The 15801-nt window shown below is 38.5% G+C and overlaps 1 protein-coding gene across 5 annotated transcripts in view; it reads right to left on the bottom strand.

The window, feature by feature from the left end:
• Positions 1 to 15801, bottom strand: part of LOC103136055 (AT-rich interactive domain-containing protein 1B) — a 195921-nt gene that overhangs the window by 34373 nt on the left and 145747 nt on the right. For all 5 annotated transcript variants that reach the window (XM_016670059.1, XM_016670060.1, XM_016670058.1 and 2 more), the window contains exons 6-7: positions 11840 to 11926; positions 7398 to 7574 (exon numbers count right to left, since the gene is read on the bottom strand). In XM_016670059.1, coding sequence (XP_016525545.1) covers positions 7398 to 7574; positions 11840 to 11926 — 264 coding nt within the window. The remainder of the gene's footprint in view (positions 1 to 7397; positions 7575 to 11839; positions 11927 to 15801) is intronic.

Genomic DNA, 15801 nt, shown 5'->3' with positions numbered 1-15801 from the left:
TACACACACACAAAACTAAAGACTTCTCAATGGCACATTTCAAACTTGAAAATCTCATGAAAATCCTGGGAAAGCTACCACACTTAGCTCAGCTGGATGAATCCTTTTCAGATGAATAAGGTCCCAGTGAGTGACCTCTCTCAGCTCTTTTTGGACAGCTGTTAAGACCCATGGCTGCGGGCCACATTCTCCATCGCCTGGGAGGACTTGGTGGTTTTTGGCATCTGTGACTGACTGAGGCTCCAGGAAGCCTCCTGGGGAGTTGTTTATATCCTATAGTCTCATTTTCTTTTTGATGGATGGGCTAAATAATCAAACAATTGGGAGTAAGTGTGTGGAAGTTTCCATGACTAAGTTTTCAGTTTTTCTTGTCCGTCGTGAGACTAAAGGATCAGGATGTCTGAAATTAGCTTGCAGAATGCAGAACTCATCAAGTTTCATGCAATACCTGTGATTGCCTGAGGTGAAAGACTGACAGCATAACTTGGGGATAAGTTATCTTGCTGTGTCCTGACAGAGTGGAAAGCCAGGCTACTTCTTCAAGGACAGATAGTGAACTAACCCGTGACTGAAAGCTCAACCGTTAAACTCTAGTTTATTCAATAGAAACGCTAAAATGAATTTTGTGCAGAGTTTTTAAAAACTGTTCATATGGATTCATAAACAACACTGTTTTTTTTTTTTTAGTTTCATGATTAATCAATATAAAATAAATATGCACCTGTAGGAAAATGAACCTCAACTTTAAGTTTCTTGTGATTTAGAAAAAAACTTAAAGAATGAAAATATATCTATTTCATTCTACTGTATAACTATACACCCACTACCTCATATTGATTGCTAGAAAATATATTGAAGTTTGTGTTTGTCAGCTAACCTGGAATGCATACCATCCTTTTCACTTTACATGCTATTTCTGTTGCTCTGGAAACCAATTAAGCAGAACCAAAAGGGAAAAAAAATATGACGAGGAGGACATTTTGTCTCATTTGCACCTTCTTGTGTCCTTAGCTTGATGAGGGGGGCGGGGGGAGGAGGAGGAAAACTCACGGTGCTTCGTTCACAATTACACGGAAATTCTCGACTTGGTCACGGGTTTGGTGGACGCTCCATCCTTCGCCGGGTTTTAATCCCTGCAGTCCTGCAGGAGAGCTACAGTGTGACCAAGGAGATTACAGTCTGCTGCTTCTCTCAGCAGACTGGACCGGCCAGAGCTAACAGCCGAGGCAGTCTCACGGTGGAGAAAGGTACAATGTGCCCTCAGGACCAGTGAACTTCCATCAGCGAGGAGTGGAACGCAGAATACATGACTGCATGTCTGAGCTGCCGAATACAGTATGCAGGGTAAACATTAAGGAAGTGAATATTATCCTTTTTTTCCTCTCTTACATTTCATAGCCGGCGTTGGAGGTGGATCGTTGCAGCGGGAACCCTTAAAAACAGTTGGACTCACTCTTTGTTACAACATGCTTGGTTGGAAAGATGGCTCTTTTTTTCCAGCATCTCTTATTGCCTGAGGCCCACATATCCTCCTACAGCCACCTCAGCACCTTCCCCAGTAGGGTTTCTGAGCCACAGCAGAGCTGGGGTTCACCTTGGGGCAACTGAGCTCCTCAAACTGTCAATTTCCTTCCGAGACTTACCAACTCCTCTAGGCACTGGCTTGAGTCATGAGTTTTCTTTTTCTCCTTTTTGGGGGTTTGGGAGGGCGATTTAAATTGAGTCTAAGGCTTAAAAGTCCTGTCTGCAGCATGGTCATTACCAGTGGAGTGCCTTAACCCCCTTGAGGTGGGAAAGGCAGTAGAGGGAGAAAAAGCAGAGCTCAGACAGACACCAAATCTCTTTTCTGTAATGGTATAATGTCCTCCTCCGCCGTCTGATTATGAGTCTGCTGTTCCCAACATGCCGGCTCTCAACCATGTCCAAGTGCATGTCTTTACAAACAACTGTTGGAGTCATTTGAGTCCGAAAGAGAGCCTGATGTCAACACAAAAAGATCAGCTTGACTTTGGATGAAGACGGCTTTCAAAGGAGATACGTAAACATTTAGCAGCTTCAGTGTTGTTTGTAGCTGCTGAGCTGACTTCTGGAGCTCATTCAGACGGAAAGAAAAGAGGAAAGGAAGAAAAATTTGTCAAGCTCGATCTCTATATATCAGTTATGGACTTATCTAATGATAAATTCGTAAACAATAGCGCAATCTTTAGGCACTGCTTATAGATTTGTTCATTTCTAAAATAGAAATAGCCATCTAAAACAGGATGCCTCTACCATATATGTAAGATAATGTTATTTTTATAAAGGGACACAAGTATGGCCAATGGAAGGTTGACCACTTATTGAATCAGTGATACACTTGTTGCTACAAAAAAGTGGAATGGAACACTTTTAGTGGAAATTGAATTTCCCCTTCACCTTTTAAAAATGTCTATCTGCAAAAACATTTTTTTGGCCAAGGATTCTGTAAAAGTCTTCATTTAAAATCTTAAATCTTGGATTTAAAAAATAACCGAAAACTGAGGGTCATTCTTTCAGGCCACAGCCACTACAGATAGCTTCTGCAGTAAGTAAACGCGGTAGTTTTACTCTTTTTAGATCAAAATAAAGTTTGTCAGGCAATAATATTTTTTAAATAATGAGAGCCACTAATTTTCTTCAGTGTCAACGAAACGAGGGAGCAAGTATTTTAACTTCTATAATATTCTATAATATTCACCACAAGTTACATTTTAGGGTCAAACCACAAGTCGGCATGAAAAAAACAAACTAATGGATTTATAGAGGTGCTGTGACAAGCATTTTCCACAACACAACCTTTGTAAGTAACATGACTGTAATTCTGTCTAAATCCTCATGAGTAAAACACAGACTAGTTATGTAGAGAAAAGTGAGACTCACATAATCACAACATGGCTTGAAAATACAAGGTGGCACCGTGGAAACAATAAAGGTGAGACCTGTTGGCATTAAAGGAAATATGCTGGTCAGAACAAATGAATACTATAATCATTCATTTGCCTCTGTGGTGAAATAGTGGCTAACAGGATTCATCACAGATTGTTTAAATACCTCCCTAGTTAAGTCTCCAAGCTACTGGTGTTGGGCAACATTTCTCCTGGGTTCCTTCTCTCTTGGATCCACGATCAATTAAATCTTTGCTTTACAAGATAAAATTCTTGATGGGAATTTGATATTACTTCCTGTGTCTTGTTCCTAACCTCAGCACTCTTCATCAACTAAAGATTGCATGTTGCGTACATGTTACCTATTGTCGGATTCTGGACACGGACATGAATAAAACTATTGTGAGCAGCAAGCAAGAACACAGCTGAAAAGAAAAAAAGTTGTAAAGATGATGATAGATGCACTTTAAACAACCTTCACTCTAGTTGTTAGTCATTAATAAAAAAGCAGCTTCTTCCCCTTTGAAGTTATCTTCTTTTCTGTTCTTCCAAAGAGTTTTGCGCTATATTTCTTTACTGAAAATGTTATATCACACAAAAACACAAGCTCTACCTCCATCCACATAGATGAGCCAGAAAAAATGAAAGTAAAAATCAGTAGAGCAGAGTTCAGGGACTTGGAGCGAAATTCTGCTCTTGCTAATTTGTTAGTGAACCGGAGAGAGGGAAGGGAAGCAGATGGAGCTGTCATTAAGAACAATGACCAGCAGCTGTCTGCCCTGTTCGACACACACGCACCCTGACCTGGCCCTGGCCGAGCCCCGGAATCCCCTTGAATCCTTAGAAATATAACTAGAACTGAGTTGATAACAAGACAAAGGCAAAAACAGCAAAAATCTATCAGTCAGAACACATTCCTGAGTCACTGCAATGGAAGATTTGGTTAGTTACATCCATATTTCTACTTTAAGTTTTGAAGGAAAAAAAAAAAATCTTGTAAAGCAGTATCTGTTTTGTTCCTAATCTTGGGGTAATGGGATTTCTGTCTGTTTACCAGCAGAAAAATTTCCTCACAGCATTCCTTTTAGGACCATTTAATTACCTTTACGGATGCCAACAAAAGACCCACATACACAAGATTTTAGAGGAAGATGAGGGATAAGGATGAAGTAATGTGAAAATAATAAGCTGTTATTATCAGGTGTCCTTCAGTAGGGTAAACTATGCCGGTTCTAATTGAAAGATCACCAACATTTAATATCGGGCAGGAATTACTTTTTCTGCTGTTATTTATGTGTTGGTATAAAGGTATGCTGTCTAAAAACATTGAATGCAGCACCGAAAAGTAGTGGCTACACTTTTACTATATGTAAATTAGATTATTCTAACATACAGATCTGTTGTAAATACACATAAGCGAGAAGAGGAGACGATGAGGAGACGATGAGCAGTCTCTGACAGTAACGTCATTTCTGTCATCCAACGGAGACTTCATGCTCATCTGCCTCTAGAACTCCTTCCAGGCTAGTCGGCCTCGCTGTCGCTCTCTGCTTCCTTAATTTCTCTATTTCTCTTTGCTTACTGGGCTGTCAGCCCAGCCAAAGTCACATTAAGAGATAAGAGTGGGAGGAGAAAGGAGACCAAATACCAAACGCATTAGGGCTATTAATCAACATTAACAAATGTGAGGGAGCGGCTGCAAATTTGGGAAAACATAAGCATGGACGGGTGCATTTATCAAGGTGACACATTAAAACTCACATTAACCAAAAAAGAAATACCACAATGTTTCTTGCGGTGTGCTGCCAAGGGCAGAAAATAAAGTGCAACAGCAGATATCACCATTTGTTTGATGGCCGGGTGTTGCATGTTGGAGAAACAAATGGAAGAATAAGGCCTAATTATAGAAACTGATCCAAGCTGGGTTTTTCTCTCTCAACTTCCTGGATTGTGATAGATTTTTTTTCTTTCTTTTTGGAGTATCGGAAATGCTTAGACGAATGTGTAATGAGACCGATTTTCTGAAAGGCTCATCAAACCAGACAACCTTCCGTGAAATACTAAATAAAAGAACTACTGATCTACATTTATGCCACTATTTAGAGAATGAACTTTACAAAACATACTTTTCATCAAAGACTTGTGTGTGTTTTGCTACAAGAATAAATTCAAAATGGAGCATTTCCTCTGGTATTTGAGGAGAAATGTTTGCATGGATCACAATGTAAACACAGCGTATAAAGGCACACTGACACGGATCAGAATTATACGTAGAATAAAAGACTATGTGCCGTAACAGCTTCACAAGTCACTATTTTTGTACCTGATTTGGCACTGAGGGAATTGGCAGGAACCTTTTATTTGGATCCATCCCTCTACTGTAAACTCAGGCTGTCACAACAACAGAATCGGGGCGGAACAACACTTCAAATATCGTGGCGATACTGTCAGCACAAATAAATCAAGGAACAACTAGTGGAAATACCCCAAAGAGTTACAGCAAGTATCTAATTACCTGAATTTGGAGAAGTTTGCAGGTGCACTCAAAATGTATGCTCAAAGAGCCAGAGCAGATTTCAAAATAAGACCTAACATCTGAGACAACTAGTGATGAGCAAATCCATCCATCGGTCATTTATGGTGCCCATCTCCAGCAGTGATTGGGTGAAAGGCAGGGTAGACACTGGACAAGTTGCCAGACCATCACAGAACTGAGAAATCCCATGAATGTAATTTGCTTAGAAAGGAGATTGCACTTTATGCCTATTGTTGTACATTTTTGACCTTAAGCCACTCTAATTCCAACAGTAAAGCATACAGAGCTTTCTGAATTGATATGAGATCTAAAACTTTATCTACTTAAAACAAAATTTTAAGCTTCAACAAATGAAGAGCCACAAAAATAAACAAAAAAAAGCATAACATCAAAACGACTGAGGGAAAAATGTCAGCCACACAGAGACAGAAAACATAGTAACTCGGTGAGGAAAACATATTTTATGATGTAATAAAGTATTCATTTTTATGGTTTATCTAGCAAGGGTTCAATAGAAATATATCCCAAATATATTGAGATTATTTTAGTGTTTTAGCCTGTTAATTATCCATGAGTATTTTTTAATTGGAAAAAAATGCAGCATCCAAGTCTCATACAAAAGTGCAATACATAATCTGAAATAGTATTTTGATTGTATTTTACCTAACTCAGACAGTGACATTTTTCCACTAAGTTTCTATATAATCTCTCATGTTCAGAATGTCATTTTATTTATGTTTTGACAGTAACCATTCTAATATGTTATACTGGACAGCTGTGGGTCTGAGCGAGATATATGCTGCGGCTGTTTCACTCGAAACGATGCTGTAGGGATTCACTTATATGACACTTTAAACTTCGGAGATTTGTTATTTCTAAGGCAAAAACTATGACATTCAATGTTTTTGTGCGTCAAATTCAGGAATTCAGCTCCAGTCTTCCACAAATTGACCAGGGTCATGTTGATATACTGTTCAGAACAGGCTTTGAGAAAAGCTGGTGTAAAAAGTCTTGAACTGATTTGCTAATCTGATCTAGATCTGTGTTTAGACTTTGAGAATCTCTGATGCGAAGCTTTAAAACGTTTTCCTCTTTTCCCTCATGGCTAAAACCAAAACATCTCACCAGGAATAGAGATTGCTACTCAATGGCTAAACCTTCTGACATGTCAGCTGGCCTCCTCACTTAGGCGCTCCCTCATAATCATATCATGAAGAGGGCCAGGAGGTCTGTTCAGGTTTTAAGGGCCTCATGAATAATCAGAGAGTCACATCGGATTTTAATGCCCACCGTCAGGCCCTCCACACAGGAGGATAGATGGTTGTACTTATCGGTGTGTGTGCGCGCGCGAGCGTGTAAGAAGTAGATGATGGAAATGTCTCTGAAAAGGAGTCCTTTTGTATTCCTAATTAGCAACCTCGCTGACACTGTGGGGGGAGAGAGGGTTCAAAAGTCCTCAAAAAATGACAAGTGTGGCTTTTTCTGCCTGAACCCTCTCTGACTGGATGATGTGAGGCACTCCTCTTCCTAACATGACTGGTCAGAAAGTTGAAGTAGATCAGGTGGAAGTCATGACAAGAGAAGGTTATTTATAATCCAGTGTGACAGGAGCCCATTCTTTGCATTTAAATTTTGAAGAAGAATTTCAAACTCTGGCCATTTTATTCCATCTCATAAGCTTAAAACTGCAGGACTTATAATTTTGACATTATTTGCTAAGATGGCTTGTATTAAACATCGTTGTTGTTTTGGATCTTAGAAAATGTGAAAAGTTATTAGATAAAAACATTTTACATTAGACATGACATAATCCACTCTCCCTAAAAAGTAGGCATTAAATAAAAAAGGAGGAAAATACCCCAAAACATCACTGTACTTGAGATAAAAGAAGACATACCCATCAAATAAGAATAGCATTTGCTCTTATCGCTGAAAAAATGTAGAGAAACATTCCTAACCTTGGTGTCCATATTGGGGTCCTTGAGGTCCATAGGGACCTGCAGGGCCACTCTGTGAATATGGACCCATGCTGGGATACATTGAACCTCCGTGGGATGGGTGAGGCGACATGGGAGGTCCGGACTGGGGAGGTGCGAACTGCGAGCCAGACTGGTTTCTCTGCATGGACATAAAACCTAAAACAGACAAACACAATTAGATGGCAAACATACCCTTTACTTCTGAAAGTCCTAATTTCTAGGAAGTGATTGTGGTTACAGATTTCACTTTTAGCCATGTTGTAAACACAAACCTCAATGTGTTTTGTGGGTATTGGGTATCCAGTTGCAAGTCTTTTGGTGTTTTTCCAGCTTTGCAAAGCCAGAGACTGAATTATTTTTGCAAAAAATAGTTCAAGTTCGTCAAATTGGATGGAGCGTGTTTGAATAAAAAAAATGTTCCCTTGTGCCACACATCTTTAGATGAATTTAGATTTTGACTTTGATAACTGATTTGCGGTTTACTGTTACCATTTAAAAATGGTGGGTGAAACAGTGCTTAGTGAGATGTGTTTGGTTATTGGGGGTTATTTGGTGTTTATTTTATAATGTAATCATGCACTAAATGGCTCTACAACTGTATTCCTCATCTGTCTGCTGTGTTCCTTGGTCTTCATGATACTACTTGTTCACTAAAGCAACCAGATTTTCTCTGAGAGATTGAATTTCACATAAGAGGCTGTTAAGTGACTTCTAGGGTTTATCAAAAATAAAGGGAAAGACACATCACATTTTTCAATTTTCACATTTCTTGCTTTTCCAAATAATTAATCAATATTTTAACCAGTTTTAGAGGATATTTTCCCCCATTTCACAAACTATGGAACAAGTTAGCTTCTCAATGAGCAAAATAAAAAAAAGACTATTTTAGTGTTTTTGGATTTTTTTTTCTTTTGTATCGAAACTTTGTTCTATTTTAAAAGTGCTAAGGTTTTGAAAATTTAAACTGCATTATCCAATAAATAAAGAGATTTGAAATGATCTTCCTGTCTGTATAATGAACCTCAAAGCAGAAGTTTGTTTGGGTTTACTGTTAGCTCTTCAAAACCACAGAAATAACTGTGTTGGACAAAACTGTGAAAAAGATAAATTTTGTAATCGAAAGAAAATCTTGAGTGTAAATACTTTTCCATGTTTAGAAAAAAAAAAAAACATTTGATTTCTTCTTGTAGTGTGAAAAAATGTGATGGATTGTAGAAAAGAAGAAATCTCGTTTTCTATTCAGTGTCTTTCAATGTTGAGAAGATCTCTGATCTCTTGCCTCTGGGTCATCTACTGTTAGTCATATATACACTTTGGTGAACAAGTCAGTATGAAATAGGTGTTTCTAAAAAACAAACAGAATGACATGTAAAAGGATCCCTGAATGTAAATAAACAGAGAGCGCGAGCATTCAGTGAATGCGATTGCCGACAAAAGCCAGGTCAAGTACACACCTGGCCTCAGAGATGCATGTAGCTGTAAAAGCTGAGTGGACATATAAAAATACAGAGCCCCACTCTCAACAGAACAGCTAGTGATTTGACCGTGGCTACTGTGTCATTCTAAGCTGTTCTGTCAGTAGACGTGTTAAAGCCTCTCAGGCCCAAACTCGCCCGCACCATTCAAATTGACATTTGCAGCGATCCTCGCCTGGGCTTCGCTCTTTCAAGCAGCGCTATTCGTTTTTTTTTGTTGTTTTTTTCGAAAAAACTCGCTGAAAGGTTTCCCGATCCGCTGCGAATGGAGAAAGGTCGCTGGACGGCCATTGAGGGAAAAGAGAGGCCGTGTGGGTGTGGAAATGTGTGTGCGTGTAAGCGCGGTGTTGCAGATTAGGTGTAAATGGATTGGGTCTGCTCGGCTGTAAACTTTGATAGCCATCCGCTTTGTTGAATGAGCGCACACAGGCTGACTCTTTAGTGAGTTTGGGGTTTGGGGAAACGACGGACTTGTGTAGTTCCGCACTTCTGCAAGGAGAGCGAGAGAGAAATGCAAAGACACTGGGGAAGGGAGGCAGAAGTTTTCAAATGCTCTTAAGTTTATGACTGAGCATATGCATATACGTATTTGCTTTCTGAGCGTGCATGCGAGTAGGAGATAAAGACAGAGAGCAATAAACGCGCCGCATGAGTTTTTTTGTGCAGCGCAGAGACGCAGGCCTAGGCAGAAAGAGATTCAGCAAGAGAGAAAGTGTGTGTGGGAGGGAAAGACAGTGCAACGGAGGGAAAAGAGCGATTGGGGCCTGAAAGTGCTTAGGCTGCGAGTGCTGGGTTTAAGGAGCGAGGACATTATTGTAATGTTTTGCTTCCATTAGGGTAAGGGGATTCTGGGAGAGGAGGAGAAAAAAATACTGAGTGTAATACCGCACTTTAAATTGCCTGGAAAATGGATGGGGAGAGAAACATTGTGCAGACAGTGCTAAAAGCAAATAACACATTCAAGGATTTTTTTCTCCCCGCCTCTCTCTCTCTCTCTCTCTCTGCGTTTCATTCCCTCTTCACACACAAACACAGACCGTTCTCTTGTTCTGGCAGTGAAGCTCTCAGCTGGACAACAGCGGGCACATGAGAACAAAGTAGGGAGTGAAAAAGGGACGGTCAGTGGATTTATCGAAATGAAGAGCAGAGAGAGGCTCTTAGGGAGACCAGCACTTGAGCAAAGTGGGGAGTACAGTATATCTAGAGGGAGGGGGTTAATCCGAGCACGGGAAAAAAAAAAAGGCATAAACAACAGTCGACCCTGTTAACCGTGCTGAGTTTTCCTGGACTTGGCTAGGGGAGGCAGAGGGGCATTTGAGGTTTACAGGCATTAGAGAGCAGCATTAAATCTCCAACTTGATTTCATCAGTGCCCCTCTCTCCCCCTCTGTCTTCATCCATCCACTCCCTCTGTCTCTCTGTGATTTTAACTGCTCTTTGGTTCGTGATGGAGAGGGAGCCTCACAGTCGTTCCATTAAGGTCAATTCCCAGTCTTTCAGGCTTTTTGCAGGGTTGTGTGGATATGGAAATTAGAATTGCAAAAATTAGCAAATGTGCTGTTTGTACGAACACCTGAAAAGTGGTCATAATTGCTGGAGGCAACCTTGAGTTTGGCTAGGGCATTTGCCCTCTGGGTTAGTGTTCACATAGCAAGCTTTTGGGAAATACATTTATTTACTCGGTGTTCGTATTACTGAATCTGCATTTGGCATAGATGATTAAAAGATACTGACTAATGGACTAGAAAACGTGAGTGACATTGTCTGGTACTCTGCTAAAATGGTCCAGATGTTATTCAGCAGTCTGGGACTGCTTTGCATGACAAAGCAATTAAGATTAGACCAGACGAAGACTATTAGTGGGATTACTCAAAGCTCTGTTCTCATAACACTTATATATTTAATACTGACATGTATACAAATTCTTCTACCTTAATGCAGGAAGGAAAATTTATTATTGTTGTCTCTAGAATGCTAAGATATAGATTAACACTTAATTAGACTCAATGAACCTAGGCTAAAATGGCTAAGAATCACAAAACATGCAACAAACTTCAATGTTGTCATGCTATTCTGATGACACAGTCGTTTGGAGAAATATGAGGGCTGATTAAAAGAAGATTACATGTATGAGTACTCCCAATATTTTAGTTTTGAATCAGTTTTTGTCTGAAGTGGTTCTTCACTGCTGTGGTAAATTAGAGGCAGACTGAACATAAGATCGCTTTTAAATTCCTCCATAGGTGCCGGTTTCGTGTGTCTCCAAGTTTTCTTTTCTGAGACATTTTCCCTGAAATCTCTCCTTTTACTAGTTACCCCATTGTATAAACTTCAATAAACTCAAATATATGTTTCATAATTTCTTCTGGTGGCCACTGTGTTATGTATTCATGTCTGAATTCAAGGAAACAATCGCTTGGGTTCTTTCTTGTCCTCTGTTTGGTTTCCTTCTTTTGGTTTCTTCTTTTCTTTTCCTTCAAAGCTTTGCTTTGTTGTGTGTTGTGTATTAATGAAAGAAGTTAACATGAACTATGATCCTAAGCAGCTCATGCTGGACTCAAAGTACTCAAAAAAATGAACAAACAACATAGTTTTATTAGAGCCACTTTCATTCCCTTGACTTTGGCAACACATCATTTCTGTTTGCCTTTTTCTTCGGTCTGTGATTTTTACGCAGCCCATTGTTGGTGTGGAATGGAAAAAAAAAAGTTTTACCATCTTTTTGCAGTGGACATTGTGATTTCTTTTATTTTAGAGCAAACACAAAGATGGCATGATATGTCTTGTGCCTCTGGAGCACAAAAATGGAGAAAAAAAAGCACCCCATAAAAACACACAACCATGTCAGAACACAGCATTCCCCCCTTTTTTTTCTTCTGCCACTCATAGCACAGTACACAGTTCTTGATACTGGTTATTATTCACATATATGTAGAGGGAGACTTACCTCTCTCCTGAGTCATAGGGGAGCGTGTGATTGGGAGATGGGCTGCATCGGGTCCATTTCCAGAGCTCAACGGGGCCACAGCTGAACCTGCAAAAAAACTTAAAGCTTGAGTTTAAGGGTTTGGATTCATGTGATGTGCAAATTATTGTTTTAATTCAGTCCTTGAAACAAATGTTGTCATATGAAAAGAAAACTTTTAGCAAGAATCATTTTTTTCCTTCTTTGTTTCTTTGGAAGTGAGGTCAAAAGCAAATTGATTTTTATTTTCTTTCCATTTGCTTTGCTTGAAAAATGAAAGAAAACTGCATGAAAAGATGTAAACAATCAACTCCTGAAGGACCACTTTTGTTCTTCTTTTCTCCAGCTGCACAAAAGTTAAACGTTTAAACATTTTTTTTTCCTTTTCTGTCGTTTAGGTGGCTAAACAAAAAGAAAGGTTTTGATGCCAAAATCAGCCACTTGCAGACACACACAGAGTTTATTCTGGTTCACCGTGCGACAGCTGACAAATCCACTCCAGGAGGACATATCAAGACATTGGAACCAAAGTCACTTCTCTGTGTAATCATTAAAATGAGCGAGAGCCCCCCCACTGGAAAACCAGAGCCATCTGAGGATCATCGATTGGGTTTGCTGTGCAGGTCTTTGGGCTGTGACTGTTCCATTGAAATCCAATAGTGAGTTGAGGGTCTGATTAGGACAATGGCAGACAGAGAGTAAGTTGGATTGATTTGGCCTAGAGGAAGCAAAGAGATAGCAAATTAACCTTTTATCTTTAGATTCAAATTGGGAAAGAAGAAGGAGAAGTAAGGGCAAGTAAGGGATTTCAGGTGTAATTGGACATAGTTTAAACGTGGATTCAATTCTATATATATATTTACAGAGTGAAAGTTAAGATTAATTTTTATTTTTAATTTTGATGAATGTGGCTTACAGCTCACCAAAGTCCAAAATTTTGCTTGCCAGACATTAGGATGTTATTTAAAAGCAAAGAAAATTATTTTAATACAGAGATGTTGGTCTACTGAAGAGTGGCTATTTTTTGCTTAAATTACTGCAAAAAGAGCAGCAACTCTTTTGAGTTGCTGTAATCTATGAAGCTTACATCTGTCTTTAATGATTTATGCTTTATTCTTTAATATAATTTAAATGAAATGGCTTTTTAAAAAGTGCATCTTATGAAACAAAACAAACATTATATATTTAATTTTAAATTCACCTTCGATGTATTCAATTTCTTCAACAACTTCATACCTATCCAGAGACATAAGGTTTTTCATATTTTAAAGCTTATGTTTTTATGCCTGTTTTGTCCAAAAAAAGCAGCATGATTTTTTTGATTGATAAACTTAAAATATGCAGTATTTTCCTAAATTAAATGGCACAGTGGGATATTTTTGATAAGGATGTTTGAGCCTTAACCATTTCAAAAATGAATAATGTTGATGTTTTTGCATTACTTTTGAAGCATTAAGAGTTGAAAGAAACTTAACGGTACCGGTTTGGGGCACCTAAATGGTACTCTTATAAACAAAAATTCATTTTTTTTACTTTCACTACATTAAATCTTTTCAATAACTTCAGACCGATCTATAGATCTACATTTTTTCATGCCTTTAAAATGTTTTCTATGTTTTAAACCATTTTTGCAAAAACATGCTCTGCCACACCATCCAATAGAAGAGAAGGATCCCTCTCTAGATGGAGAAACACAAACAATGTAGAATTATCAACACTGATTGTCAGATGCACCAGTGTAAACATGGTATGAAATGCATCGGTCGCTGCCTTGATAAACAAAACATAAACCAAGCCGAACTGGCTTTTGATTCTTCACATTACACACACGTACACACACAAACAGACTAATTATTTTATCAACCACAAATACACCAGTCCTTTAGATGATTGCCAAAATTATCCTACAGCAAAGTTTTATAGAACTAATCTGAAAAATTAGTATAGATTATATACTCATTTTGTAATCTGACTGAGATAGTGATAATCAAAAAAGCAGGAGTTCCCAGTTTGGCCCACCCAAACTCTGCTGATAAGGTTGTCAGCAGAGAGAAACATAATTTGCTTTCAAATTGTCTCATACACAGAAACCTATGTTATGGTTTCTTGAATCATCACTGACTGTGGAAACTTCACAATGGACATGAAGCAACTCGGATTCTGTGACTCTCCTGTCGTCCTCCAGGATCTGGGAGCGTGACCTCCAAACAAAATCCAAAATTGGACTAAGAATCTTCCAGAAAACTTGAATAGACTTTGCTACTCAAGAGCTTCCTTTAAAGACTGCTTTTATTACAGTTGCTTGTGCAACTTTTTCTACTACACTTTTTCTTTCCATTCAACTTTCCGTTTATATCCTGCAATGCAGCTCTCTCTGAACATCAAACTTCTTTAGCAATTACCTTCTTGAACATGTAACCTGCTCACTGCTCATTAAAGGTGTCAATGAAAGCCTTTATTCGCTATAAACCAAAACCGTCAAATCACTTGGAATAAATAATTATTTAAGTGTATCGAATCTATTTAATGTATGTCTTATAATTTCATTAAATGAGTGACATTCAAATTTAATACTATTTTAATTTATTGAGATGCACCTGTATCGTAAATGATTAAAGTAAACATTTAATTGATCTAAATCTAACAAAAAAACACTTGGGAGATGTGAAAATGTTTAGTACACATAGAAAAGTGCGAACAGTAAGAGTTACACAGCTTGAGTGCAATAATAATACTAATTTGTTGCTCTCATAACAACTCAATGAATATTACGGCCTCTTAAAATGAAGAACGCTATTCATGTTATCCAATCACTCAGTAAAATCTATGCTATTTCAAGTGTGTTTACATATGCATGCGTGTTTGCATGTTGCGTGTGTGTCCGTCCACACCAGAAGCAATGCATGACTAGAGGTGACACACTCTCCACATAAACAAACCCAATTAAGTCAACATAATTGCTTTGCATAAAAATGCATAAACAACATTTCCATCTATCCGCCGCCTACTCACACTCAAGCACGCGAAAAACAAGTAATACGCACGGACGTAAAAAAAAAAAGTACTTGCACAAACAAGTGTAAATAAACACAGAGGAGCACACAAGGAAGCACATGTAAGAGCACAGAGGCACATAAGACATGTACTGAAATCTTCACATACACGCAGACATGCACACACACATGCACTGCACACACGCACACACACACAAAGCCCCCCTGCATCACACTTGAATAGTTCCAGCGGCACTGCTTCAAAGAGGGAATATTCGATTAGTTAGTCTGTCACCATGTTGCAGGAGAGAATGGGAGACATTAGTATGCAAACGCTGAACCAACTGTGAGATAACACAAGAAACACTGGCTATGAGCTTTTATGTGCGTCTGCACAGGCAATGGAAAATATTCTAATGCATTCCTTATGCAAAAGTAATACTTTATTACAAATCATAGCCCTGCATTATAACCAAAAGCAAGTTAAAAGTTGGGAAAATGAGTGTGTACAAATGGCTTTATATATTATTTGAAATCATTTGGACTGGACAAATGCGGTCAAATTGATTGTCACTTTTTTTTTTTATCGAATCCAAGAAACTTAGCATATACATCAATAGTTTTCAAATTGAAATATTAATTGGATTAAGAAAGCTATACTAATATCATGTAAAGAGTAATTGTCACCTGAATTTAATAACTGGATGTGCAAACCTTGAGTCTGTGAAAACTGTCAAAAAGTGTGTGACATCTGTTTGACAGTTAAATTAGAAAATGTAACTGTTTTAGCTCAGTCAAAATAGAAGGGGCTTCAACCATTAACAACTTGGTTTCATGCCGCAACATAAATCCAGACGTTGACAACTGTGCCGCAGTGCCAATCCAGAGCCTATAAAGGTTTCTAGTTAGTCAGAGGTGGACTTCTAGGTTTTATTCAGATAATTGTCCTGC

The sequence above is a fragment of the Poecilia formosa genome, unplaced genomic scaffold, assembly GCF_000485575.1.
Source record: "Poecilia formosa unplaced genomic scaffold, Poecilia_formosa-5.1.2 Scaffold30, whole genome shotgun sequence".
Lineage (NCBI taxonomy): Eukaryota > Metazoa > Chordata > Actinopteri > Cyprinodontiformes > Poeciliidae > Poecilia > Poecilia formosa.
Note: the sequence above shows the minus strand (reverse complement) of the source record. Positions and strands in the feature narration are given on the sequence as shown.